The sequence below is a fragment of the Lates calcarifer genome, linkage group LG9 (assembly GCF_001640805.2).
Source record: "Lates calcarifer isolate ASB-BC8 linkage group LG9, TLL_Latcal_v3, whole genome shotgun sequence".
Lineage (NCBI taxonomy): Eukaryota > Metazoa > Chordata > Actinopteri > Centropomidae > Lates > Lates calcarifer.
The window spans coordinates 18,909,133-18,935,674 of NC_066841.1; the positions used below are offsets into that span (position 1 = coordinate 18,909,133).

At 39.9% G+C, this 26,542-nt stretch overlaps 4 protein-coding genes across 4 annotated transcripts in view; 2 read left to right on the plus strand and 2 right to left on the minus strand.

Annotated features, from left to right (window-relative positions):
* Positions 1–2,386: 2,386 nt before the first annotated feature.
* Positions 2,387–7,954, minus strand: mzt2b (mitotic spindle organizing protein 2B). The gene is given in 6 exon segments (XM_018662280.2): positions 2,387–3,098; positions 4,422–4,559; positions 6,917–6,959; positions 6,961–7,078; positions 7,185–7,373; positions 7,609–7,954. Coding segments are annotated over 5 exon segments (621 nt in total). The 5' UTR covers positions 7,361–7,373; positions 7,609–7,954; the 3' UTR covers positions 2,387–2,952.
* A 127-nt stretch (positions 7,955–8,081) lies between these two features.
* Positions 8,082–14,826, plus strand: trim23 (tripartite motif containing 23). Its single transcript, XM_018662273.2, has 11 exons — positions 8,082–8,409; positions 9,145–9,307; positions 10,198–10,319; positions 10,423–10,701; positions 10,788–10,970; positions 11,064–11,279; positions 11,392–11,526; positions 11,659–11,788; positions 11,871–11,981; positions 12,781–12,905; positions 13,029–14,826. Exons 1-11 carry the CDS (start codon positions 8,209–8,211, stop codon positions 13,206–13,208), a joined length of 1,845 nt encoding a protein of 614 aa, XP_018517789.1. The 5' UTR covers positions 8,082–8,208; the 3' UTR covers positions 13,209–14,826.
* A 130-nt stretch (positions 14,827–14,956) lies between these two features.
* ppwd1 (peptidylprolyl isomerase domain and WD repeat containing 1) lies at positions 14,957–19,849 on the minus strand. The gene is made up of 12 exons (XM_051072816.1): positions 19,843–19,849; positions 19,578–19,763; positions 19,355–19,457; positions 18,491–18,594; positions 18,189–18,309; positions 17,633–18,080; positions 17,360–17,550; positions 16,131–16,320; positions 15,848–16,029; positions 15,675–15,756; positions 15,381–15,563; positions 14,957–15,183 (listed from the first exon to the last, which is right to left on the minus strand). Exons 1-12 carry the CDS (start codon positions 19,847–19,849, stop codon positions 15,040–15,042), a joined length of 1,941 nt encoding a protein of 646 aa, XP_050928773.1. The 3' UTR covers positions 14,957–15,039.
* A 326-nt stretch (positions 19,850–20,175) lies between these two features.
* The window catches only part of cwc27 (CWC27 spliceosome associated cyclophilin), a 29,413-nt gene continuing 23,046 nt past the window's right edge, over positions 20,176–26,542 (plus strand). The window contains 10 exon segments of the mRNA XM_018662276.2: positions 20,176–20,402; positions 20,690–20,786; positions 21,278–21,390; positions 21,577–21,720; positions 21,852–21,950; positions 22,046–22,149; positions 22,654–22,723; positions 23,476–23,555; positions 23,632–23,668; positions 23,766–23,944. Of these exon segments, the coding sequence (XP_018517792.1) occupies positions 20,361–20,402; positions 20,690–20,786; positions 21,278–21,390; positions 21,577–21,720; positions 21,852–21,950; positions 22,046–22,149; positions 22,654–22,723; positions 23,476–23,555; positions 23,632–23,668; positions 23,766–23,944 (965 nt within the window). The 5' untranslated portion in view covers positions 20,176–20,360.

Consider the following 26,542-nt stretch of genomic DNA (forward strand, 5'->3'; position numbering starts at 1 on the left):
AAGGCTGAAAAAAGACTTGGGTACATTGGGTGACAACCTTAATTGCAGTGTGATTCTACTGCCCCCATGTGATAGAAATAAAACAATTCAGAACGACACAGGCACAAGCATCAAATTCCAAACTTTCAAAAATACGCTCACCAAGCACACAACACCTGTACACCTGCTGATTCATGCAATTATCCAATCTGACAGTCACAAGAAGCCAGAAGCGTCCATTAATGTAGAAGAAAATGCGATCTCAGTGACTTTGACCACGGCATGATTGTTACCGTGACATGGAAACTGATGATCTCCTGATCTCTCCTCTAAGTTTATTCAGAATAGTGCCAAAAACAAAACACATCCAGTGGCAGTTCTGTAAAGGGAAATGCCTTGTTGATAAGAGAGGTCAGACGAAAACACAGGCTTACCAAAAGTGGACAGCTGAGGACAAATGGTGAGGTCAAATGAATCTGGATTTCTACCGAGGCAGCAGGTTGTAGGACCAGAATTTGGTATCAACAGCATGAATCCATGGACCCACCCTGCTTTGTATCAACAATCCAGGCCGGTGATGGTGCTGGTATAATGGTAATGGGAATTGTTTTCTTGGAACATTTGACCCTTAATATCAATCAGTCATGGTTTGAATGCCAAAGTCTATGCCAGTATTGTTGTTGACCATGTTTATCCCTTTGTGGCCACAATTTACTAACATCATCTCACACTGGTTTCATAAATGTGAGGTCTGTGTACCACTATGACCTCCCAAGTCACCAGGGCTGAATCCAGTAACTAAACCCTTGGGATGTGGTAATATAAACATTGGCAGCATGAATGTGCGGCCGACAAATCTGCAGAAATGACGTGATACAATCATGTCAACATGGAAGAGAATCTGAAAGGAATGTTTTCAATATCTCGTGGAATCTACGCCACGAAGAACTGAGGCTGTTCCAAGAGCAAAAGGAGGTCATACCCAGTGCTCGGTGAGTGTATATCTACTGATTACACTTAAAAGTGCACTGCTTCTCACTTTGATGGGACAGAAAAGAAAAGAAAAAAAAAATCCATAAGACCATGACAGTTAGAGTATGATCAATAGCTGTGAGCATTCTTGAAAGCGACACAAAAAAAATCCGCGTTTCATCTCCATCACAGAGTAACCTGCATTCCTCAAGGTTCTGAGTATATTATCAGCCATTCAAGAAGAGAAAGACATAACAGCTGTACTCATTCAGTGCCAGCCAAAGAAGAAAGGCCTACTACTACTGCACTGAGATGATGCAGGTAATTGTTGCCAACCATTAGAGAACGAAGCCAGTCTTTCTTAGCCTCCTGCTGTTGAAAGATTATGTAATATTGAGCACAACAGCTTTGATTAAGAGCAAGTCATAAAATGATAGAAAATCAAACTTTTGGTTATTTAAAACAGTACGACAATACAAATATTGAAAATGCACCGATGCCATATGGGTATCAGCGACAATATTGACCTTCATAAGAAAATTGGGTATGACATGGCTAATCCACTTTAAATATGGTTTCCACTATCAATGAGCAGGCTACCAGCTCAGTTTTTAGTGCCACAGAAATCCCTGACCTCCTTTTACCTTAGATTAAAAGTGAGGATTTTAAAGTCCCTCTCCACTCTCCACACAAATGTATTTTGCTTATTATTATTGTTAACTTTACTTGGATGTTTGAGAATTTGATACTAGACGGCTGTTTTTACATCCATCTGCTGAAAGGGTGGGAGGGTGGTGGTGGGTGGGTGTTTACCATCGGGGTTTTGTGACATTACCACTGGTTTTAAGGAGCCAATTGTGAGACCAGACCTACAACCTACAACAAACCAGATGTGAAAAACACTACTGATGGCTTTTTAGAACTTTAACACTGCAAACAGCTCCCTGCTGCTGCAGAGATCGACTGAGACAGCTCAACAATGAGCTGAAAGTCAATATAGGAGCTAAAAGTCAAGGAGAGCTGCAGATTCAGCTGATGATTCTGTAGGTTCATCATTACAAGTGAACCCGGTCGAGGCAGATGGCTGCCCACCCTGAGTCCGGTTCTGCTCAAGGTTCTGCCTCTTGACCACTGTCGCCTAGTGCTGCTCATGGTGGGATCTGTTGGGTCTCTCTCTGTAAATACCTATTTTAAAGAGTATGGTCTAGACCTGCTCTATATGAAAAGTGCCTTGAGATGACTTTTGTTGTGATATGGCGCTATATAAATAAAATTGAATTGAATTGAATTGAACCCTTTTCACATTGTCTGTTTGTATTGTTTCTTTATTAAAACATGTCTGGGGTAGATCTAGTATTAGATTGGGAATTTGGAGAAAAAAAAAATAGGTCATCCCTAACAACATTATGCTAAAAAGGGAGACACATTTGTGGAGTATATTGTTATTGGATTTATTAAACAATATTCATAATATAAAAAGCTGCACGTTGAACAGAGACATTTTCATTTTTCAGTAAAAATGTAAGTATGTTAAATGTTACATGGCAACCAGACAAAAGGCTTTACTCACTTACAGAAACACCTGCCACAAAAAGAATGAGAAGACATTCAGGAGTTTCATACGTTTTGTTAGAACTTTTCTCACTTAACATCGGTGGTATCCATCTAATCATGCAAAGCTTAATTTTATTTTCCAAGGTTTTCAGATATATGCGAACAGTTCTCATTGGAAATATGTTGAACCAGAAACAAATAGTCCATTGAGATGTGTGGATTATCCTAAATAACCTAGACAATTTTTAATTTTTCAGTGTTGTCATACATTTCCATTCACCTCCGTTGCAATAAGGAGGACATTTATATAAAAACCAGGGCAAGTAAAACCAAAACCTGTTTGTGTTTTGTTTAAGTGAACCAACCTGGTTATACAGTAAACCATACAGATAAATTAAATGCAAAGAAAAGTACATATTTACAAAAGGTCTCACATTGACCTGAGTCTTATGTGGAGTTTATCTGAGAGGAGGAACTACTGCTGCCTGAGCTCTTAGTCTTCTGCCCCCTAGTGGCGCTGGGCTGCCGCTGCACTCTCTGGCTGGAAGCCTCCCTGCTCTTCTCACTGTGGCTCCCTCCAGCTTTACTGCGCACTGCTGACAAAAATAAAGAAAAAATGCCAAGTTAAAGGATGAGGTGAATGTTGAGTTATTCTGATTGTGGCTTCACACGTTAGGAGTGACACGGCACTTTCAGAAATGTAAAGGGCGATGACAAGGAAAAGATTTAAATGGAAAAAATGCATTTCACAGGCTACATAAGAGAAAATTATTCCAATTCTCTTACCTTTTCTGAACCACGGCTGCAATAGCACTGTGCATCAACACTGCACTCCTGACTATAGCAAGAACAAGTGACCAGAAAGTGCTTTTAGCAAATGTGAACTGTGATAGTTCAGTCTCTAGAGACTTAAGGAGGGACTAACACACATCTACATATGTGATGTCAAGCAGGCTTGGTAATAACTAGTACTATTAACTATTAACTACTTTACTACAGTAAAAACTACACTGCAACAATCAGTCTTTAATGAGCAGAAGTGGGAATCTTTAGGATTTTTACAATTTCATATTTGTGGTAAAGATTCTGGCCAAAAATTGATTTTGATTTTAAAAAAATCAATGTTCAATTTAGTAAAGATGCTACCAGTTTTATCAGTACAAGGGTTTTTCTACTGAACGTCATATGATTACAGTTCATACCTTAACCTTTTTCAAATAAAAAAACTCTGTGTTCACACACTTTTCATTTGTTTTCCTGTGTGTACCTGTTTTTTTTTTCTCTTATCTTTTTTTTGGAAAGTACCAAACTGTTGAGTTTGGCAAACAAACTACTTTTGATACCTCTCTGATAGACTCTTTACTTAACTCCAACTCAATCTACAAGGAAACTCTCAATCAGCTCTGAGCAGCTGCCCAAGAAACATTTAGCAGCCAAGTTGCCAACCACCCTCGCAATATAAAAGAACTGTATTTTATTATATTAATGTAAACCTTCTCAAATTAAAGCTGAGACTTGATACTTTAATGCTGTATCCATTATCTAATTTCAAATTGGATGTGATGAAGCACAGAGCCTGATAACATTAGCCAATACTTTAGAGTTTTTCTAAAACCTCTCTAGCCACTTGAAAAAGAAAATCATATATGCAGTAAGAAAAATTCCACTTACAATACAACACCCAAGGTCACGTTCTATCTCTTTTGTCCACACACTCATGCATGTACAAACATGCACACACATGCACACATAGTTTACGCTCTGCACACTTGAAATGGGAAAGCACAGCATGTAGTTTTGGCACAATCCTGCTTCATCTTACAGGCAAACAAAGAGAACACTTATATATCTTTATAAAATAAGAGGCAAGCAAGCAGACAGATGGAGGAGTGGGACACAGTGCACCATGAGGGGACCTTGAGAGTGAGGAGAGCTAGAGTCTTGGGGGCCGTAGACCACAATCTTAGTGTTGACCCTTGTGGCTCTGGGGCCAGATGCTGAGGGGGGAGCTGCAGGAGGCTTAGGGCTCTTTCCAGAGACCAAAGAGTCCTCTTCTTCAGGAAAAAAAGAGGGACAGAACAAATAGAATTCATGGGGGACAGAAAGGAAATCAGAGAGCAGCGTGATGTGCACACAGTGAAGATCAGCTTATCAGAAATCTACTGTACAACCCCCCCGTCTTCAACTCACCTCCATTTAAGTGGAAACGCTCATTATGGAGTGAAGAGTGAATTCAGTTAGTGAGGGGGATTAGGTGAGTGCAGAGTGCAGGACAAGAACCTCTACTACAGTACGTACGCTACTTAAGTGGAGGAATGTGAATATTTCACATGCTTTTATAGGAAGTGAGAAGCAAAGGGCACGAGAAGAATAACTGTAAAGTAAAGTCAGTCAGAAAAAACAACATTAAAACATTCTGTAAGTTGTGGCCTTGTCTGCACTGTGTTATAAGAAGCTGGGAGCCTCTGCTTTAGAGGGATCCACATACACACTCTCTCCAGCACATAGTGATGTTTCAGTCAATTTAACGCCATAGTTTGTATTATGTGTACCTTCTTCTCAAAGCCACAAACAATTCTGGAACTTTGAGATAACCAACAGGGATTATCTGATTGGGTGTTAAACATTAGGGGTTTATTTACAGCGGAGCATGGAGCTTTAGAAGCTCCCCAAGGTATGTAAATTCATTCTGCGAAATGAATGCAAATGTTACATGTCACAATGTTACATTTCCAACATGTTAAGTGTAAAACTGTCAATGTTCTTGCAGTTTTTCCCTCGTCACTGCAGGAAAAATACAACATTTTTCCCAGCAGACATTTTGTCTGTCGAAAAATAACTCCATCAGTCATTCGTTTACTATAATGAGTGATAAATTAAGATGTAAGATATTAACAAACCATCATAATTTTGCATCTTCACTGAAATATTACATTTATAAAATGAACTATATAGTAAATAGGGAGTTATTTTGGACAAAGCCTTTTACTGAATTCACGCAATATGAGCAAAATGAGAAACAGGGAAACCTCTCATTATGGTGTATAGCTCCTATAAAGCTATCTGGTTTAACTGTATTAGTGTTAATACTGGAATTGATTTTAATATTACTGCCAGCAGTGGTGCATTTGCAGCCATTCTACCAACAGTCTGTTAATGGATGTAGTTCTGTCACAATTTCCTGATATCTCCAACTTAGATTTACAGTTTTTCCAACTCAAGAGCTCCTAAAAAGAGTCAGGACAATATGACGATATGGACGCGACATTTGAGCAGAGCAGATGTAAGCACAGATGTAATTAATAACATTAATACTGACTGGACTCCATTTCATTTTACCTGTGAGAGGGCATTGGTATTCTACATAATCTATCACTAACTAAGCTGTTGCTGTGCTGTTATTAGTTCCATTTGTGCTTTTCCTGTTGTCACATATTAAAATATCTTTAATGAAATAAGTCTGTTGTACACATATGGAAAAAGTATAATGACCCATAACCTGGCTGACCTTTGAAATCATCCAGTGATGACAAATCAGGCTTCAGGTTTGATATTCCCTTTAGGTGGAATATTGACATGTGATGTGTTCATTAATTAATTTATGCTCTTACATGCCAATCAGAGTTTACATTAGCTGGCATATGCTGGCTTTTGGCCGGTATCATGCGTTGTTGTCCGGCAGATGAAAATATAATTGGCCAGAATGTCCAGTGGAAAATATGCCAAATAAATAGCCTGTTCTGTGACAACTGAAATGATAACTCTGGTATTTCAAAACCTGGACCTCGTTCTATCATATAAATGATTGATAAGGACAAAAATCTTTGGAACCAGTGCATTATTGGTCAAGAACAGCGTACTCGGCAATCGCTACCAGACTCCATTGACAAAAACTAGTTTTTTTTTTTGAGCAGAACACAGGAGCTGCTGGAATACCACTGCCTCCATCAGTTAGTTGACTTACGTTATTTTGCGACTTCAGTGTGGAAGTATTCGGATCATTTATTGAAGTAAATGTACCACACGGTAACTAACAAACTAACAGACGGAGGCATCTCATCCCAAGGCATCCCCTGTTCTGCTTAAATGATTTTTTTTTTCAATTGAGTCTGGTTGAGATAAAAAGCGATGTGTCTGGTTAATAAAAAGGTCTGTCCCTCTAGGAATCCTATCCATCCATGTGCACAGTTTGTTTATATTAAAACAGCTGTGATATGTGATATACAGTCCTGGATCAGGGCCATGCAGTTGCCAGCATAACCTCATCTACCTCATCTTCAATCTGAGCAGAGGTCTAATCTGCCACAATAAGGACAAAGACCTGTGTGAGTGCTAAAACTAGCCTTCCCAGCTGTAGTCTAGTTATTTACTTGTCACAGTTTATGCTGCCATCCCGTCTTCAGACACTAACCTCTGGCCTCTGTAGGTGCTGTGGTGATGCTGGTGGTGTGGGACGGCAGCAGAAGACTCTCCGCCACAGCTTTCAGCCACTCTCTGGCCTGCACACATTGCCTTCAGAGTCTGGAAGACTGCTTGAGGAGCCACATTCATCTTCAAAAGATCCACTATGATCCTTAGAGGAGAAGAAGAGGAGCGTGTCAAACAGAAACAGTGTTTCTTCCTGTTTTGTCCTCCATATACACTACAGTCAGTTTTCTAATGGTTATTGGTACACTTACTTAAAGACCTCTTGGTCAACAGTGATGCCTGCAGCCTGGGTTAGTTCAAACAGCTCAGTTTCTTCAGCACTGAGGACTTTTTTCTTCTTAATCGCATATTTTTGCACATTGGAGGTGACCACCAGCGCAGGGGAGTCTGGGGCGGAGGGCACAGTTTGTTGTGGTTGTTGAGACATCAGTGACGGATACCTGAGAGCGGGTGAATGGTTAGAACGAATGAGAATGAGTAAGATACATTAAATCACACACAAGAAAATCATGCATAAATAAAGTTGTAATGCTCAGTGAGCTACCCGCCCAGAATGAAAACGGGGATGATTCATTTGGACCTCCTCTTCAAATACAACATTTGAACATCACACCCGAAACTGATCACCAAACCAAAAGACGGTTTAATCAAAACAGAATAAAAACATGCACCTACCGTTGAAACAACAGCTATGAGCGTCAACTCTCCTACTTGAGAAAGACGAGGCGCGCCAAGAATACGTCACCACCATAAGACAAACCGTGCCGTATTATGGGACTTGTAGTCAGCAACAATGAGTACATTTTCACATTAGACAGATTAGACTCTAAACAATATTATTCAATTCATTTATATATTTAAATATTATTTGGTACTGTTGGAAAAAGTAGGGCTCTATTAGCTGTGAAAATGCATTACAACTACGTGATACCTCAGAAAGGTTTTGATTAGTCCTCAATAGTTAATGTTTTTATTACACAATTATTTAATATTATGTATTCGTTCAGTATTTTTGTCTTTTTTATGCTAATGGTGTGTTTGAATGTTGAAACTTATGATTTTTTTTTAAAATAACGCAGGTCATTTTAACGTTTGACGGCGCCTGCTTGATTTTTATACGCGTTTATAGTTTGATTGCGCATGCGCATTGAATAAGAAATTTGTTGAAATCGCAATGTATTCCGCTAAATTTCTGTTTCTGTTATACTATCCATATCATATCAAAATCCAAAATATGTCATTATATAGTGACGTTTCTTGTATATTTACTGGAAAATGGACGAAAGAACGGAATTACATGCTAATAGAGTTTACAGCGCGAAACCGGAAGTTTTTGTGGGATTGTCCTCTCGCACTCCTCTGCGCTGTCGTCCAAGAATGGCCGCTGCTGCAGCAGGAATAAACAAGCAGGGCGCCGTAGCGACGATGGAGCCTTGCATCCGATACGGGAGGGGAGCCAGTGGAAACACGGTCAAGGTTGTAATGTTGTCACTAAAATCCACATCTAGATGTTATTGGCAATGGCTATGTGTTGTTTTTGGTACAAAGGGTCGACAGCAGGCTGCCTTCGTGGCTTCTGATTTTGGGTGAATGCTGCTGCGTTGGCGTTGGTGGCGGTGGATGCCAAACACTCCTCCACACTGGATCAGAGCTGTGTGTAAAAAAAAATGCATCATAAGAGGATTACTGCTCATTTGTTACAAAAGTAACTTAGTTAGAATTATGCTAAATGGTATAGCTGCTATTTGAGCCTGCGACACGCTAACAGTGTTGGGGGTTTTACCATCGCTAGTTGGCGTCTGCACAAACTGTGGTTCGCTGCAGCTCCTCACAGTAACGTGATCAGTTTCAAAAGTCGCTGCACACTATGCCTGCAAGTTAGAACCTGCTTCTCTTAAAATAGTGACTTGCTGTTTTTTAAAGATGCTGATAGGCCAAGAGCTAGACGCACAGTCAAGGTGACTTCAGAGGTCTTACAACACCATGATATTAGTGAATTCCCTCAGAGTAAACCAGTTTAACAAAGCTCACAATGGATGCACTCAGGATATTATCGACTAATCGGTCTCCTTGCTTCACCATAATTTTCTTTTCCATGTAATATTTGTGAAATAAATATTCCCCCTGATTTCAGAGTTGTCTCTATAGCAGTGACTGACACACACACACTGTGAGTTTTCTGGAATTTAATCGTTTTGTATTTGTTAACAGGTGCTGGAGTGTGGTGTGTGTGAGGACGTCTTCTCTCTTCAGGGGGACAAGGTGCCTCGTCTTTTGCTCTGTGGTCACACAGTGTGCCATGATTGTCTCACCCGGTTGCCCCTCCATGGCAGAGCGGTACGCTGCCCCTTCGACAGACAGGTCACTGAGCTGGGTGAGAAAGAGAATTTCTGTTACCATAGTAACCTGAACAATAATTCATGTCCTGTCTGAAATATCTACATTTTTATGCATCTTTCATTTTGAATTGGGTCATCTTGACCTGCTGATTTAATATAGTGGTGAGAGGTCAAGTCTAATGTTGACCAGCTTTGCTGTGTAGAAACCAGACAAGCCATTAGCATTACAGAGATACAGTATGTACAGAGGTATACAGGCACAATGAAAAGGATAATGTCACCAGAGAACTACAGTCTGATACACAGCTGTGTACCTGGAGCGAGTTGGGAAGATTTTTAGTGCATCTTTCCTCAACTCATCTTCCCACAGAAGCTGTCAGATTTCAAAGCAGCAAGGTTCACCAAAATCCCAGAACCAGCAAAGAACCTTAGAACAACTTAGAGGGATCTGCAGGTTTCTCAACCTTTGGTCTCATGGCAAAGTTACAGAGTAGAAACTGCAGCTACTTCTGAAAATAGAAACAGCCAACCAAAGTTGATTTAAAAAAAAAAAAAAAAAAAAAAAGGTGCCTAGATTATCCTGGTTTAATGAAAATAACATTTGACAGTTAAAGCCACATGAGTCGTGGTGATACGAACACAGTTTTAGAGGCTTTTCATGTATCACTGAAGAATGAAACTCTGCAGTCCAGACAGAAATTAAGCTTATAATCATCAGTTTGATGAGAATATGTAGAATATGCTGCAGGTGGTGTTACTACTTTAGATTGAATTATATTGCACAGTGGACATTAAGCGGTTCCGCTCAGAAAAAAAAATCAAAATGACTAAATTCTTAGAGAAAACATTTCAGTACCTTTTCTGACTGGTCCCTTTTTCTGTATTCAGGTTGGAAATCATAACTTAGTTTTTTATATCTGTTTAGGGGACTCTGGGGTTTGGGGCCTGAAGAAGAACTTTGCTCTGCTTGAACTGTTGGAGCGACTCCAGAATGGAGCGACCAACCAGTCGGGGATGGCGGAGGATGCTCTGAAAGGCATGGGAGAGGTAAGGAAAACTGCCATTTCACTCCGTTTTACAAAAGGCTCTGAAAGCCATTTGGCGCTCACACCTGCTTCACCTGTCATTCACAATTCTTCTTTTCTCTCAGTGCATAATACGATGCGACGAGGACGAGAGCCACACAGCTTCCATGTACTGCACTGTGTGTGCCACCCATCTGTGTGCTGAGTGCTCCCAGCTCACCCACTCCACTCGCACTCTGGCCAAACACCGCCGGGTGCCGCTGGCTGACAAGCCTCATGAGAAGACCCTGTGCCCACAGCATCAGGTCCACGCCATCGAGTTTGTCTGCCTGGAAGAGGCCTGTCAGTCTGGGCCTCTGATGTGCTGTGTGTGTAAGGAGTATGGCAAGCACCAGGGACATAAGGTATAAAAACATGCTGTAGTACCCAATTTAATATTAGATATCCTCATCCAAAGGGATCCTCATGTTCTCCCCAACTTTCTTTTCAGCACGCTGTTCTTGAGACTGAAGCTAATCAGATCCGGGCATCCATTTTGGACATGGCCCACTGCATCCGTACCTTCACAGACGAGGTGTCCGAGTATTCGAGGAAGCTGGTGGGCATTGTGCAGCAAATAGAAGGCGGGGAGCAAATAGTAGAGGATGGAGTTGGCATGGCACACACTGAACATGTAAGATATGACACGGGACCTCTTTCTGAAACATGATTTATTGTTGCTTGTCTTCTAGCATTAATGTCTCCTCCGTGTGTCCCACCCCGTCAGGTCCCTGGCACAGCAGAGAGTGCACGCTCCTGTGTCCGAGCTTACTTCGCAGACCTCCACGAGACTCTGTGTCGGCAGGAGGAGATGGCCCTGAGCGTGGTGGACGCTCATGTCAGGGAGAGGCTGATCTGGCTGAGGCAGCAGCAGGAGGACATGACCATCCTGCTGTCTCAGGTCTCCACCGCCTGCCTGCACTGTGAGAAAACACTTCAGCAGGTAAGAGGCATGATAAACACAGAGTTCAGTGAATAAACTGGTGCTTTTTGAGAGTGTACAGCCTCGGGCTGATGCACACACATAGCACAGTGATGGTTCTTTTCTGTTGTAGGATGACTGCAGAGTTGTGCTGGCAAAGCAGGAGATCAACTGTTTGCTGGAGACCTTACAGAAGCAGCAGCACCAGTTCACTGAGCTGGCAGATCACATTCAGCTGGATGCTGGCATCCCTGTCACCTTCACTAAGGTACACACTGTCCTCTCTCAGAGTCATCCCTGGACATTTGCATTTATCAGCCAAGAAGTCATGTAAAATGTAAAGGGCTTGAGTTTGAGTTCCAATATGTAACAACCCAGGCAAAATGTGTTGTGTTTTCAGGACAACCGGGTCCACATTGGTCCAAAGATGGAGATCCGTGTTGTGACCCTTGGACTTGATGGAGCTGGAAAAACCACCATCCTCTTCAAGCTGAAACAAGATGAGTTCATGCAGCCCATCCCAACTATTGGTAAGTGCATTTGCAGTATAATCACTAATCTAAGACACAAAATGTTTAGTATTGTCCTTAATGAAGCTGTTTATTTTTTAAGGTTTCAATGTGGAGACAGTTGAATATAAGAACTTGAAGTTCACCATCTGGGATGTGGGTGGAAAACATAAGCTCAGACCCCTCTGGAAACACTATTATCTGAACACTCAAGGTATTGTCTGCACTTTACACACTTTAAACATATTGTCTAGTCTCTTAGACTGACATTTTCAACATACTGTGCTGCATTTAGAGCACAGAGATAAGATCCCTGTTGACTCGAGACACATTTTGATGGACTTATAAATTCTCCCCTGTCAGTTAAATTAGTTTTTTTTTATTGCAGCATATTAGTTATACAACAATATGTAAATGCAGTGAGATGTTGTACTTGAAACTGAACTGGCACATTTCAGCGAGTGATATTAATATGTTTACTGACTCAGAGAGATGTGGACAGGTGGATACCTAGTTAGAACAGACTGTTTCTGTATTATGAGATTTTAGTTGCTGCAGTTTCAGACTCAGTCATCACTATCTAGAGCCCCTGTAGGAAGATATCCCTGTTAAAGTGCACCATCTGAAGCTGTTTTGTATTTATTTATTCCATGCATATCAGAAGTATACTATCTTAGACTGTATGATGTCCTTAAAAAGTATTCACCAAGGCTGTACTTTCTGCCAAAGATGTATCTACTAAATACTTCATGAAAAAAAATATTTTGTATCTTATATTTCTAATTAATTTAGGTCACTTTTTAAAGAAGTGATCGGTCAAAATGAATGGGGTTGAATCAAGTAGATCTTGTGTAGATGTTTTCTCCTTTTTTTTTTCCTTTTACTCTTCTCTTGACAGTTTTGCAGCATCATATTTTAAAATTCAAGGACTGAATGGTTTGTATCACTGGATGCTGGTTAAAACCTGTGGTTAGTTAAAGATGAATTTCTCTCTAACTCTTGTATGTGCGCAGCGGTGGTGTTTGTGATTGACAGCTGCCACAGAGACAGACTGATGGAGGCTCACAGTGAGCTGGCCAAACTACTGACAGAGAAGGAGCTGAGAGATGCCTTGTTGCTCATCTTTGCAAACAAACAGGTACCAGAGTGATATCACATGGAACAGAGAAATACTAATTCCCAGTGAATTTCTGTAAAGCATATCCTTTTCTGAGCTCAGAGACAGAGTTGGTCACCAGTTTGCATGTTGTTTGCTGTGCAGGATGTTCCTGGCGCTGTCTCTGTGGAGGAGATGACAGAGCTGCTGAGCCTACACAAGCTGTGCTGTGGGAGGAGCTGGCACATTCAGGGCTGTGATGCCCGCAGCGGGATGGGCCTCCACGAGGGTTTGGATTGGCTCTCCAGACAGCTGGTGGCCGCCGGTGTCCTGGACGTAGCCTAAATGTCACCTCCCTCTCCTTACTGACTCTCTCCTAACGACTGAACCCAAACCCCAGCCTCTGAGCTCTCTTCATCAGTTCTGTTACTTCCAAGTATTAACTTTTAAGACGCCACTGCGGCTTTAAGCCTTCTCTCATCATCTTTCCCTCTTTGTGCACCGCTGTGGGCAAAGAAAACAAAGATGTAAATACTCTCGCTACGCTCATTTAATGGGAACGTGGAAACAAACAACTGTCCTACCGCTTACACCACCCTCCCAAGAAATACACTTACTGGGCCTAAAACCTGAATTATGACTACAGGCTTCCATCCTGCTTCATTTCTAAGGCAGCTTACATGGTATAACACATTGGTTACTTTAGTTTTTCTTCCTTCTAACCCTTTCAAGAGATAAGCTGTTTATCTGGCATCTGTAGCTCATCGACGTAGATCCAGTCAAATGTTAGAAATGCTCCTTGTGCCCTTGCAGAGTGGATTGTATCTGTATTCTCTATCTCACAGTTCTTACCATGGCCACCACCATATGTGACAGTAATTTGAATTAAATGCAGAGTAGTCTGTATTGTAATCACAGCATCACTTACCTACGTACCTTGCGTTGATTCATTAGACTTCCAATAATCCTGAGGAATAACTACAATGCCCTTTTAGTTAAACCCAGTGTATTGGCAGGTGAGTGAGATGGGACAGAAATGTTCTCTATGTTTAAAATGAACCCAGAGGACCTCCAGTGGCTTCAAACTGATGGTCAGTTGTTCAGATTTGGGCTGAGCTCTCACTTGGCCTTATCATCTAATGTAAGCAATAGCAGTCGGTGTATCATGGGGTCTTTAAGTTATGTGTGCAACATGTTTTTTTTTTTTTTAAGTGTGTGAACCTATTTAATGCCACAGCTGGTCTTGAAATGGCGCACCAATGGAGTTTTGGTTTGAATGTAGTGTTTACTGTTACAGAGAAAACTGTTTACTGAATTTATTTATGAGCAAGAACGAGGACATCACTTTGACGCGGGGCTGTGTGAGAAAATCCGTTTTTATGCACCGATACTGCCTCCGTTTTGTGGAGTGTCTTGCACGCAGAATATGTCAAATGCACTTGTCTGCTGCCTCACTACCAGTTTTCATTTGGAAACAAATGAACTATCTGCTGTTTCTTAGTAGACGATGAGTATTTAACTCACCGCAAAAAAAAAAACAACTAAAAAAAGTCTTGTGAAAATATTCCTATTTAAACATCTCACACAGATCCTGTTTGTCTGGAGTGCTTACGAGATGGTACACCTTTAATCTACAGCCTTCAGTAATGTAATGTGAAACTTTGTGAAACATTGAACCTAACACTGACACATGTCTTATTATTGAGGAACCATCATTTGAGTTTCATTTAATCTTTATTCATTGCTATGTAATGTTTACTACTTGTACCTATGTATAAAAATACAAATAAAAAAATGCACGTGTGAAAAGCCTTTCCACATAGTTTGTGAAAACATTTTTCATTTGTTTTTGAAACGTAGAAGCACAATGCGCATCGAAAAAACCTTTGTTACCAGTGGACTTGATAATGGCTTTTGTAAATTATTCATAATGTGATGCTGTCAAATAAACTAATTGACCTTATTTGTCTGGCTGACAGCTTTTTCTTTCTTTGGCATTGAATTCAGCTGCTTTGACATCTACAAGCTGTTCAGACTTAGAAAGCGACTGAAAACTCTCGATTATGATTCTACTGCAAACAAATCTTTCTTACTACAATCACAAAGCATTCTTTAATGAATTAATGTAGTAAAAAAAAAAATACATCACTGTACAGGACAAGATAAAGACATAGGATCATTTAATGGTGATGTTGATGATGCTGATGTCTTCGTACGGTTTGTCAGTCTTGGGGTTAACTTTGACATTGGAGATCCTCTGGACAGCTTCCATGCCTTTTGTACACCTTCCAAACACAGTGTGCTTGTTGTCAAGCCAAGGCTGCGGAAAAGAAAACATGAAGCAATTGAATTCACAATTAACAACACAGAATCTGTAACATTGCTGGTTTCTTCATCTGAATACTGTCTCGAGGACTTATTTAAACCTGTGGCTGAGGTGTAACAGCCAGGACATTAATGAAATATATGTCTTATAGGGGCTTTAGCTGGGTTTTCTATTTTCTAAAGGCAACTTACAGTGGGAACAACAGTGATGAAGAACTGTGAGCCGTTGGTGCCGGGGCCTGCGTTTGCCATACTGAGCGTGTACGGGCGGTCGTGTCTCAGCGTGGCGTGGAATTCGTCCTCAAACTCTCCTCCCCAGATGCTCTCTCCTCCCATGCCCGTGCCTGTGGGGTCTCCCGTCTGAATCATAAAGCCCTGAGCATGAGGGAGACAAAAGATTTAGACACAGCGGACAATGTAAGGTCATATCTCTGATTATGTCTTGCCTCATGAATCAGATTAAAAAAAAAAAAAAAAAAAACTTACCTTGATTACTCTGTGGAATACATGGCCATTATAGTAGCCATTCCTGCTGTGAACACAGAAGTTCTCCACAGTTTTGGGGCATCTAAAAACAAAAGAACAAAGTTCTGTTTACATCATGTAAAATGTAAAGAGGACTTCTGAACAAAGCCATCACGTCCATGCTGGAAACTTACTCTACAGGGAAGAGCTTGATGTGGATGTCTCCCATGGTGGTGTGGATGATGGCACTGTCAGACACTCTCTTGGGGCCCTCGGCCTGCGTCGCAGCCATCACCTCCTCCTTCGAAGGCTTCTCGTTAAAGATGTCTCTGTCTGAGTCAGCGCTCTTTGTATCCTCTGGTTCTCTTTTTGAGAACTTACGTGAAGAAAAGAGACGCATTAGCATGGATGCTAAAAGGAAAAAAAAAAAAAAAAAAGTAGCTGTATCATCTTGAACCGAATGTCGTGTCATCTCACCATGTAAAAGCGGTTCTTCTTAAATGCAGTGCAGAATATGGTGGGGTCGGGCTCTACGTTCTCTAAGGCAGGGTTGTCAGATGCCTTCATCTCCACAGTGGGGGCTACTTGCATGGCCTTTGCAATCCCCTGGAACAAACTCAGCTGGACCACACGGATGTTCTCCAGCTTCCCAAGGATCCGAACACATCTGAGAAATAGATCCAGAAGATTTTACTTTACATTTGACCTTGACTAGGTTTTTCACATCAAGATAGTGGGATAGACAGATCATAGACTTCAAGAAAAAAATACTGTATATTCCAAAGAAAAAAAGACCTGTCAACCTAATCTGTTATTCTTTCATCCAAATTTATTTTCTTCCTTTCACTTTTCATTCTGTACACAGGAACACAATGATCACCATGCAGGCAAGCTTTGGCCAGAAAGACTAATTTGACAAAATTAGGTGCTGTTCTTGATGTAACCTGACATACCATAATTTTAAAGGATAGGAAAATTACTGAGAAGTCAAATATGCATTTCAAAAAATCTTTTGCGCGTCTGCGTGTGGACTCATGTTGCTGTCTGCTTACAGTTAGTTTCTTTCCCTGATTTTACTTGAGTTTATTTATTTTCTCCAGTTCCTTATTCAGTTTGATATATTTTATTTACCTGGAGGTTTTGTCATTTGCTTTTATTATTGCTTTAAATCTGTTGCCTTTGCAACTTTGCCCAACAAATAATGATGGTGATGATCATAATGATGATTGTTGCTATTATTCATATCATTATTACTCAGTTGCACTTTGCAACAAGAAAAACATAAAATACATAAAAACACAACAGATCAAACTAATTTTGAACAACAGTTCAGTTCAAAGTTCAGCGGTCCACACACACACACACAGACACACACACACACACACACACACACAGACACACACAAACACACATTAAAAGAAAAACAACAGTGGTGGTGTTACACACTGCAAATGCCACACATTTAATTAGAATGGCTGTTATTTGGGAAGGGCTTGGTGATAGAACTGCAGTTAACCTTCTGTTTTCTTTCACTCAGGAGCAAAAATCGGCCTTTAAACTTGAATTAATGATTTGACATTTCGACTGATATGAAAATTCTTATTGTGATAACATTGTTGGCCATATCGCCGGGCTGGACGGGTAAACAATTTCCTGGGGGAAAACATTCAAGCACACTGACTTTTTCTACCTTCATATGAACGTACCTGTTGGTTTCCACATTGATGACCTTAATGCCCAGCATGGTCCCATAGAGCACAAAGTGGCCGGTCTCATCAAAGATGATATTTGTCAACCGGATGCCATCCACCTTCTCCAGCTCTCTCTCCACTGCCATTCGTCTCCCAAACTCCATGTCAGGCAGCTGCTGCCTCATCTGCTGCAACTCTGTGAACATCTAACATACAAGGCAGGTGTGAAATGCATGTGATTTCAACACATGAGTTAAGATCCGGGCTGAAACACGTGTGAGAACTTACCGTTAACGATTCATCAAACACTCTCATCAGTTTTCCTGTTAGGAAGCGGAAGATCCTGACTTTCCTGTCAGAGGCGATGGTTGCCATTTTCTTCCCATCAGGAGAAAATGCCAGGCTGGTGGGATAGGTTTTGTGTTTTGCAAATTCATACAAGTCTGTATCTGTTTTGTATTCCCAATGCACATGTTTGGGGAATTTGAATTCACTTGGGAGGCCAGTCCAGTATTCCAGCATTCCTGCTTTGTCAGCTGAAACGATGACTCTAAATTTGGGATTCAGGCAGATTTGGGACAGTGGTGATGAGTGCATTTTGTCAAAGACGTGGAGGGGCTCGTTGCTTCCCCGTCCATCATAGACAAAGATCTTTCCTGTGGATTTTTCTGAGCAGGCCACTGTGGAAATGGCATCCCCGGGATTATAGATCCACTCACACTGGCCTGGATGAAAGCTACACAGAGAGGAGCAAAAAATATCATATTACACTGGGAAAGAGTTTAACTACATCTTTGTCATATTGTTCATCCAGAAGTACACTTATTTTGTCATTTATACTCACCCCAACTTCAGCATATTGATCATGTCAAAGTTGACAACATCAAATACTTTCATGGCCTGATCATCACCAACAGAACAGAAAAGCGCCCCTTCAGCACTGACTGCAATGCTTTCTATCACACCTGCAGATAATACAAGAACAATGTCAGGACTCACTGTATGGTATGATACAATGCATGTTATATTTGGATATACAGTGTAATGTAACTCTAAACAACAACAGAGGGTAACCAACATGTCTTCCCTCTTAGTCCATTTCCATGTAGATGGTTGAAAAGAGATTGTGATCTATTCAATTCATACCGAGATGACTCCGAAAGTGTTTGACAAACTCTATCCCCTCGTCCTCTTTCTTCTTCCAGAATTTGACATGGCCGTCCTGACTGGCCGTGATAATGAAGTCTGTCCTGAAAAGAGGGGATTTGACTTTGATCAGAAACAAAAACCTTGTGAAGCTCTTTGGGGCAAATTTGTGATGTTGGGCTTCATGAATAAAACTTACTTGACTTTTACCCTCCCTCTTTATGTGTGTTACTGTGAGGATATTTTGATGTTTCAAATTTCTCTTTCGTGAATGCTGCTGCCCGTCTATAGATTTATCATGGGTAAGTCTCACCATGTCAGATTGTTCTTTTGGTATCTCTCTGGGGCAGTGGTATGAACACAAAGACTAGATTAGCCTAAAAAGCTACTGATTCAGATTGTATATTTGGTGATATTGATAAATGACAATTTTAGAGAGAAATGTTGACCTTTTTACTCAGCTACATTTATTTGACAGCTTTAGTTGGTAATTACTTTTCAAGATGTACAACATATGAAGAGTCTATAAAACATGACGCAGTGCTTTAATGTTAAACTAATGTATAAAGTACCTAAAACTGGCTACACACTGAGAAATTACTACATTAAGGAATAATATCCAATTCTACAGTATATTATTAAAGGTAAAACCTTCTGAAAGGAGTATCCCTGCATTACCTTTACTTTTGTTACTTTCCATACATTTTGCTGATGATACATTTATACTTTTATTCGAGTAACATGTTGAATGCAGGACTTTTTCTTGAACTTGAATATGTTTAAACTGTCAAATTCCTACTTTTAGTTAAGTAAAGGATCTGAGTACTGCTTCCACCACAACGTTTATGGTGAAGAATCACTTACTTGGAGCATACTATGTGTGTGATAACGTCTCTGTGCATGTAACTCCTTTCATACATGGCAGCTGATGGTAGATTGTCCAGGTAGACACGTTCATATTCCAAAACTGAGAAACACAAAACAAAATCATCCAAAAGTTAGCGGGACTCCAGTTAGCATTACTTAGCTTCGTTTAGCGGGAGTCGCAGATAAACGAAATGTGGCTCGGTAATTACAAGAAACCGACCTTTCCTTTTCTTGGCTTTTGTGGCTTCGCTTGGCATAGGTCCGACCCATTCATCATCTTCCCCATTTCCATCTCCATCCTGAGTTTCATCTGCTTTTCGTTTTAATTCCACATTGTTTTCAGACTCCGCCATTGCTGCAAATCTTCCGCACTGTCCTTTCCAATTACGGTACTTCCGCCCGGCGCCTGAACCTCAGAATTTTCTTTTACTAGTTTTCTAGCAGTTTTTTTCCTTAATGTCCTACCATAATTTCTTACAACTAACCAATCATGTCTGCTTTATTTTTTTCTATCTAAGGCTTTAAAAGAATGTCTATCAGATTTTAACTGACTTAGCTGTAGTGGAACAAAAGTACTTAGCTGTTTCTGAGGGTCATTTGTCGTGGAACACTTGGGTCAAACCAAAAGCCAACTGTAGCGGAGTTTGCAACATTCCTTTGATTTTTTCAGTTAGCGACATCTTTGCAAATCAATATCCCTGTGTTCAAAACATTTGGTAAAACTATAACAAAAGAAAGTGAATGGTTTAAATGTTAACTGTTGTGGAGAAATAAAAATATGAATTATGTTTTTATTAGGAACCCCCCATGTCCTCGGAAGTAAACAATAAGCTCATATGTATAGCCAATATGGCTGTAGACAGTAAAGTATGAAATGTGTTACCTGAAAAGCAGGTTAATTTAACAAACGTTATCTACCGTTTTATATTTTCATTATCTACAAGTGTCAGTGTAAATACCATAATTTTCGTGCATTAACCTAAAACACAAGCTTGGCGGCAAAATGAGCAATATTTACATTCAAGAGCCTCCAACAAACGGAAAGGTGAGCACGACTTTTTGCAATTTTAACTTTCGTATTTTTCCTTTGTGTGCATTTTTACCAAGCCTTCAACATGTACTTTAATGTTAGGGTCCATAACGTTGAGTATGTTTAGCTTCGTTGCGTAAAATGCAGCAGTGTGATATTTTACACACGACTACAGTTGCCATTATAATAAAATCACTACTTTTAGATTAAATGTTAGAGTTGTAGTTTATTTGCCTTGCAGGCTTCAGGTAAAGGGGTGGTGATTACTGATTACCTGTTCAAAAGTTTTGATCTTTTCTCAGGTCCTGTTGAAGACCTCGGCAGGTGATATTGACATTGAGTTGTGGTCCAAGGAGGCTCCTAAAGCATGCAGGAACTTTGTGCAGCTATGCATGGAAGGTAAGAAAAGTCCATTTTCATTAAACTGTCTCTTTTAAGCCCTTCTAACCAAATGTTGTCTTTATATGCTTAACTTATTATGCTCAACTTAATGTGTATCAGTAACAACAGACCTCTCTGAGGCTGCTGTTTATCCATCTATTAATTTCTCTAAATAAATATATAACATTGATTTTTTTCACTTTTAACAGTATTTGTCAGTTAAGGTTTATTTAACAGGTCCATAAGTTTAATGGAAAGGTATTTAGCTTTTTTTTTTTTTTTTACTTTAAACTCAACTTAATTTATTACGTTTATTTATAATTCTGGTTTATTAATAGTCATTATTGTGTATGTTGACTTTTATCCTTGCCTGCAGAATAATGACCCGCTGTGCAGTTACTGCTAAATGAAGGACCTCAGGCACTTCTACAGAGGAAACTTTCTTAAAATTACAGGCCTGAAAAATTTAAATGGTTTACCCTTTCCTCCGATATTTCTCTGTCCTGTAGGTTACTATGACGGCACAATATTTCACAGAGTGGTGCCTGAATTCATTGTTCAAGGTGGAGATCCCACTGGGACAGGGACAGGTGGAGAGTCCATCTATGGCCGGCCATTCAAGGTCAGACTACTTCTTTATGTGATAAATGTTAAAGCTGACAGTCATTGGTATGAATCACTCTCAGGACATGTTAACATACCAATCCCCATGAGCAATCAATCAAAAATCAAGAGAATGTAGCTGACATTGCAATTGGCTCTCTTAAAAATGTACAGTGGAATACCTGTGTGTTTTTTAAACTTTCAGGATGAATTTCACTCCAGATTGCGCTTCAATCGAAGAGGTTTGGTTGCCATGGCAAATGCTGGGCCACATGATAATGGCAGTCAGTTTTTCTTCACCTTGGGACGCGCAGATGAGCTCAACAACAAACACACTATATTCGCCAAGGTAAATCTTTGCATAAATGTTTTCTATGCGTAAAGTCTGTCCCCAGCAAAATATATGTTATGCATCTTTCACCAGGTTTGTAAGGTTGTTAATTACTGACCATCAGTCTTTTTTAACATTTCCCAATGCAGGTCACAGGAGACACAGTTTATAATATGCTCAGATTAGCCGACGTTGAATGTGATGGAGAGGAAAGACCTCTGAATCCCCACAAAATAAGAATCGCGGAGGTATTTTCTTGCTGTTCTTCTTTTTCACTTAACAAAGTCTTACTTTTTTAGTCTGTGTTTTAAACGTTGTCGCAAAAACGTGTTGTCTTTCCCAGGTGCTTCACTCTCCCTTTGATGACATTGTACCCCGTGAAATAAAGAAAGGCAAAAAGGAAAAAGACAAAGAGGAGGGAAAGAAATCACAGTCCAAAGCCACAAAGTGAGTTCTGAGACTTCACCTTTTTTTGACTGAAACTAAATCTTTATACTGAAGGTTCTTCTCATTTTTAATTTTCCTGTTTCATCTACTGCATAGATATGTGGATGTCAGAAACATTGTAATCATCAACAGCCACCCAAGGCACCCACATATACTCTAACAACAAGCAACAGAGTGCTTTGGCCAAAAACATTCTTTTTCAGTAGAAAATATGTATCATTATCTGCCATATTGTGATTATTATTTGGAATACTATTCACTAATCATTCAAGCTTCTTCCTGTAATTCACATGGAATCTGGTGCAGGCCTTTCTGTCACTCTGATAACTGATGGACTGAATAGTTATTTGGCAGTGAACTTATACACATGTTTTAATAGAATGTGTATTTTAATTGGACTTAACGTACACGATGAAAATAAACTTCTATGCCCTCGGCTTAATGTATTTTTTGTGTAAGCAGTGTTGTTATGCTTCAGTAATAACAGTGTTGTGATTCCTGCAGGAACTTCAGTCTGTTGTCATTTGGAGAAGAAGCTGAAGAGGAAGAGGAGATGGTGAATCAAGTCAGTCAGGTACTGAATTACAAAACTTGTCTGTGTCAGACAGACCATTAAAATGTGGCCACCTCTGCCATTGACCCTTCATGCCAGTAAGTCACACAACGCAACCATAGCGAGTGCCTGAGTAATATCATCACTGATTCAGTCTCATATGTGTCACAGGCAATAAAAGTCAGTTATCTGGTCATTGTAAAGTTTAGCCATTATTTTGGGTTCAGTTTATATTTTCCACCAAGTCATAATATCAGCAAGTCATAATACATTCTGCTGGGTTCAAAGATCTGGTGATAGTGATGTGTAAATCTCTTAGGCAAGAAGAATAATTATAAGCATGTGTCAGCTACCTTTGATAGGTATAGTTGGGCAGTAATACTAATAAGTAAGTATACTCTACATACTGCACCACAATCTTTAAGAATGTGCAACTAACTAGTGTACTTAAGAGTGGTAATTGAGATTGCATTGGACTTGGTGTGTTGCAAAATGTATAAAAATGATCGAAAAAGATCCCTGCATACTTAGATCCATACAGTGTTTTCACTTTATTTGTGAGCTTTCAGAACATGCTCTGATGAAGGTCAGACAGAACAAAAACTCACTGCATGGATCTCAGTGTGCAGAGATCTTTTTCTATCCTTTTTTTTTGAACTTTTTGATGCTTCCAGCACCTTTAAATAAGAGAAGTTGACTGGGTGGAGCGGTGGTCATCCTGCAAAAATGTATAAAAATAAAATGGCTCACTCTATTTTTTTATGTGTCTTCAGACATTGAAGGGAAAAAGCAAAAGCAGCCATGACCTCCTGAAAGATGATCCAAGGCTGAGCTCTGTTCCAGCAGTTGATAAGTATGTATAATAACTAAATAATTAATAATTATATAATCCTTGATTTAATTTTTAAATATTTCTTGTGCTTTAAAAGGAAGAAAAAGAAAGGGACATCTGGAGATGCAGCTGATGTAAGTCAGACAATAATAATGTTAAGATGAAAAATTCCATCTCTTTCGCCCCCAGAGTCACTTTTATCTGATTGTGAGTTTCAATGTTTTCTTGCAGACGGACGATGATGAGGCCGATGATGATGTTGAAGACGACATGGAAGAAGATGAAGAATATGACTCAGATAAGAAAGAGAAGATGAGAGAGCTCATCAGTAAAAAGCTAAAGAAAGAAAAAGGCACAGAGAAAATGACGGAGCCCAGTGAGGAAGAGCGAGGGAAAAAGACCAGCCGCAGGTAAGACTGCATGTTACTCTCTATGGCAGTAATATAAACTGTCCAACAGATGACTTGTTAAATAAATAGTCTACCTGGTCATCGCATTGGTCACTGACAGTGACTAAGTTGTACTTGTAATGCAGCATGATAGCCTGGTGGGGGAGCTGTTGGACTGTGTAAGCACTATGAGTATTCCTCTCCTGCACGATGGGAATAGGCCATCCAAACTATATTTTTATGACAAAAACAGCATCTGGTAAATCCACATCAAGTCTATTTTGACCAACAATCAAAAACCCCCAAATGTTCTATTTAAATCAGGTATGATAAGGAAAATGATAAAGGATTACTCATTTACCAAAATAGTTGATTTTCTCTTAATTTCTTAACCAGTTGTTTCTACACTGAGTTAATGTTGAAATCTCAGAACCGCTAGAGCAGATCCAGAAGTGATGAGAATGATTCATATAATGTTCAGACACCCCCGGGGGCCTAGACGCACTAAAAACGGTCATTAACATGTATTAATTACTACCTCTCTGCCACAGCAAATCCTCCCATAACAGCCATGTTTTGTCTGCTGGTTTCTTTGATGAGGTTGTGGTTGGATTGCCAAGGCAGTCTGACGTACAAATTGATGTGCACTTAACCGTTTAAAATAGGACTTACTTAAAATCGACGCAGTTCTCAAATCTAGCACATTTTGCTGTTAACAGAACTGTACAAAGTTTCAGATTCAGCCAAATTCAAAAACCCTCAAAGAAATTTGTTGATATGTTAACTGTCTAGATAGGAACACATTGCAAAACTGAGCTCATTAGGAAATATGAATACAAATGTAGTAGAAAATATTAATCAGAGTGCAGCACATCCTCTTATTTTGGAAGCAGGAATAAGAGAATGTTTAGAGGTTTTGCTTAAAAATTCCTTAAACACTAAATTAATTATTAAAGTCATTCGACTTTTTCTGATAAGCTACTCATTTAAGCTTTACTTTAAAACTGCTCAAAACTGAAGCAGGAGAGGGTGAGGGAGAGATGGTGATCCAGATTTTTAGTCTCTTGTGTGGGTCAAGCCCAACAAATATAGATCTTACATTTCCCACAGTGCAGCTCAGTTAAATCTTTCCACATGCCAACTCTCTCCAATCTCACACCCTAAGTTTCTACCACAGGCTGGTTAGAAGTTATAAGACTCAAGCTGAAGCTGAGATAACCCGGACTACATCACTTTGACATACATCAGGGTTATTTTCTCAGACTCGACAAAGCTCCTCCACAGCTACTGCAGACATTAAACAACTGTTTTCACAGGCTCAGTAGTGTTAAACTTAATAACTTCATGTGTAAAATCACTGGCATGTCAAGAAATATTAGTCTACTTCTACTTGGTCCCCAAAAATGATCAACACCACTCTGAACAGTGTGAGATAATACAAATAAGCGTGATTTCACCAGTATGATGATTCTGAATGTAGCACCAGTGTTCCCCCAGCTCTTGCCTTTCGAAGTCCAGTGTCACTCTTTGACTTTCCATCCAGTCGTAGTGTAAATCATAAACAAACTTTGAGACAAATTCAAAAAGAAAATTCTAATTAATGCACGTTTCCATCCACTACTGTTTTGTGAATATTAATTACAGCTGGTGGTGCTAATTTTCCAGTGTAGTGCCATTAAAGCCGTGCAGAAGGAGTGAGATGACCTAATTAGAAAAACACCAGTAAAACTTCCAATTATTCAAAACATGCTGTAATTCTAACACATACTGCAGTTTCCATATCACTCCACACAGATCTGATGTTCTCATCTGCTGCTGTTTTCAGTGTCGTAGATGGAGCAGAAATTTCAGTGGACATTTAGGTCACATGCTTTATGCATGTTGTGATTCGCTAATTTTGTCCCCACTGCACTTTGTCACACTTTGCTTTTATCAGTACCCAACATCTAAGTATAACAACGTTATTGATATATTTTGAGATTTTGTAATTCTACTACATTTTTTTATGTGCAATTTGAAAATGTGCATAAAGACAGGTGGATGGAAACCTGTCTACTGTCATCCCACCTAATATCTCCAGCTCTGTTTCTACACACATGCACACACACAATCCCAAACACACACATATCTCAGTTGTAGCTCACTGGACCAACATCAGTGGACCTGCTATTTGAAACAGGAATGTTGGCACTCAACGCAAATTACTTACTGTGCTGAAGTAGAAGCAAACACTGCCTCTGTCTGAGCCAACAGTGTGAGTGAAATGAAGGTGAGAGTGGAAGGTGGTGGTGGTGGTGTGTGTGTATGTGTGTGTGATACAACATTAGTATGAAAATGACTCAAGGAGAATAGAGCGAGTGATTTATCTTTCAGCTCTCTTTGATGCCACAGGTTGGCCAGTTATCTCTCCTCTATATCCTCTTAACAGGTAGCCCTCAACACACATAATCAACATACCCTTCTCTCATTAGTGCTAATGGGATAAGGAGCGGGCCCCCAGTCAGTTGTGTGTGTGTGTGTGTGTGTGTGTGGTGCCCTGACTGACAGCCAGCCCAATGCAGGCAGACTGTAGTATATTAAACACAAGCGCAGATTGTTTTGCTACAAGAACTGTAACCC

Coding starts and splice junctions, on each gene's coding strand:
- trim23 (XM_018662273.2), top strand. CDS start 8,209: ATGGACGAAAGAACGGAATTACATGCTAATAGAGTTTACAGCGCGAAA. Junction 11,280..11,391: donor GTGAGAAAACACTTCAGCAG/GTAAGAGGCATG, acceptor TTTCTGTTGTAG/GATGACTGCAGAGTTGTGCT. Junction 11,982..12,780: donor CTATTATCTGAACACTCAAG/GTATTGTCTGCA, acceptor GTATGTGCGCAG/CGGTGGTGTTTGTGATTGAC.
- ppwd1 (XM_051072816.1), bottom strand. Junction 19,458..19,577: donor AAAAGCCAAGAAAAGGAAAG/GTCGGTTTCTTG, acceptor TGTGTTTCTCAG/TTTTGGAATATGAACGTGTC. Junction 16,321..17,359: donor ATCAATGTGGAAACCAACAG/GTACGTTCATAT, acceptor TCTATTTCTCAG/ATGTGTTCGGATCCTTGGGA.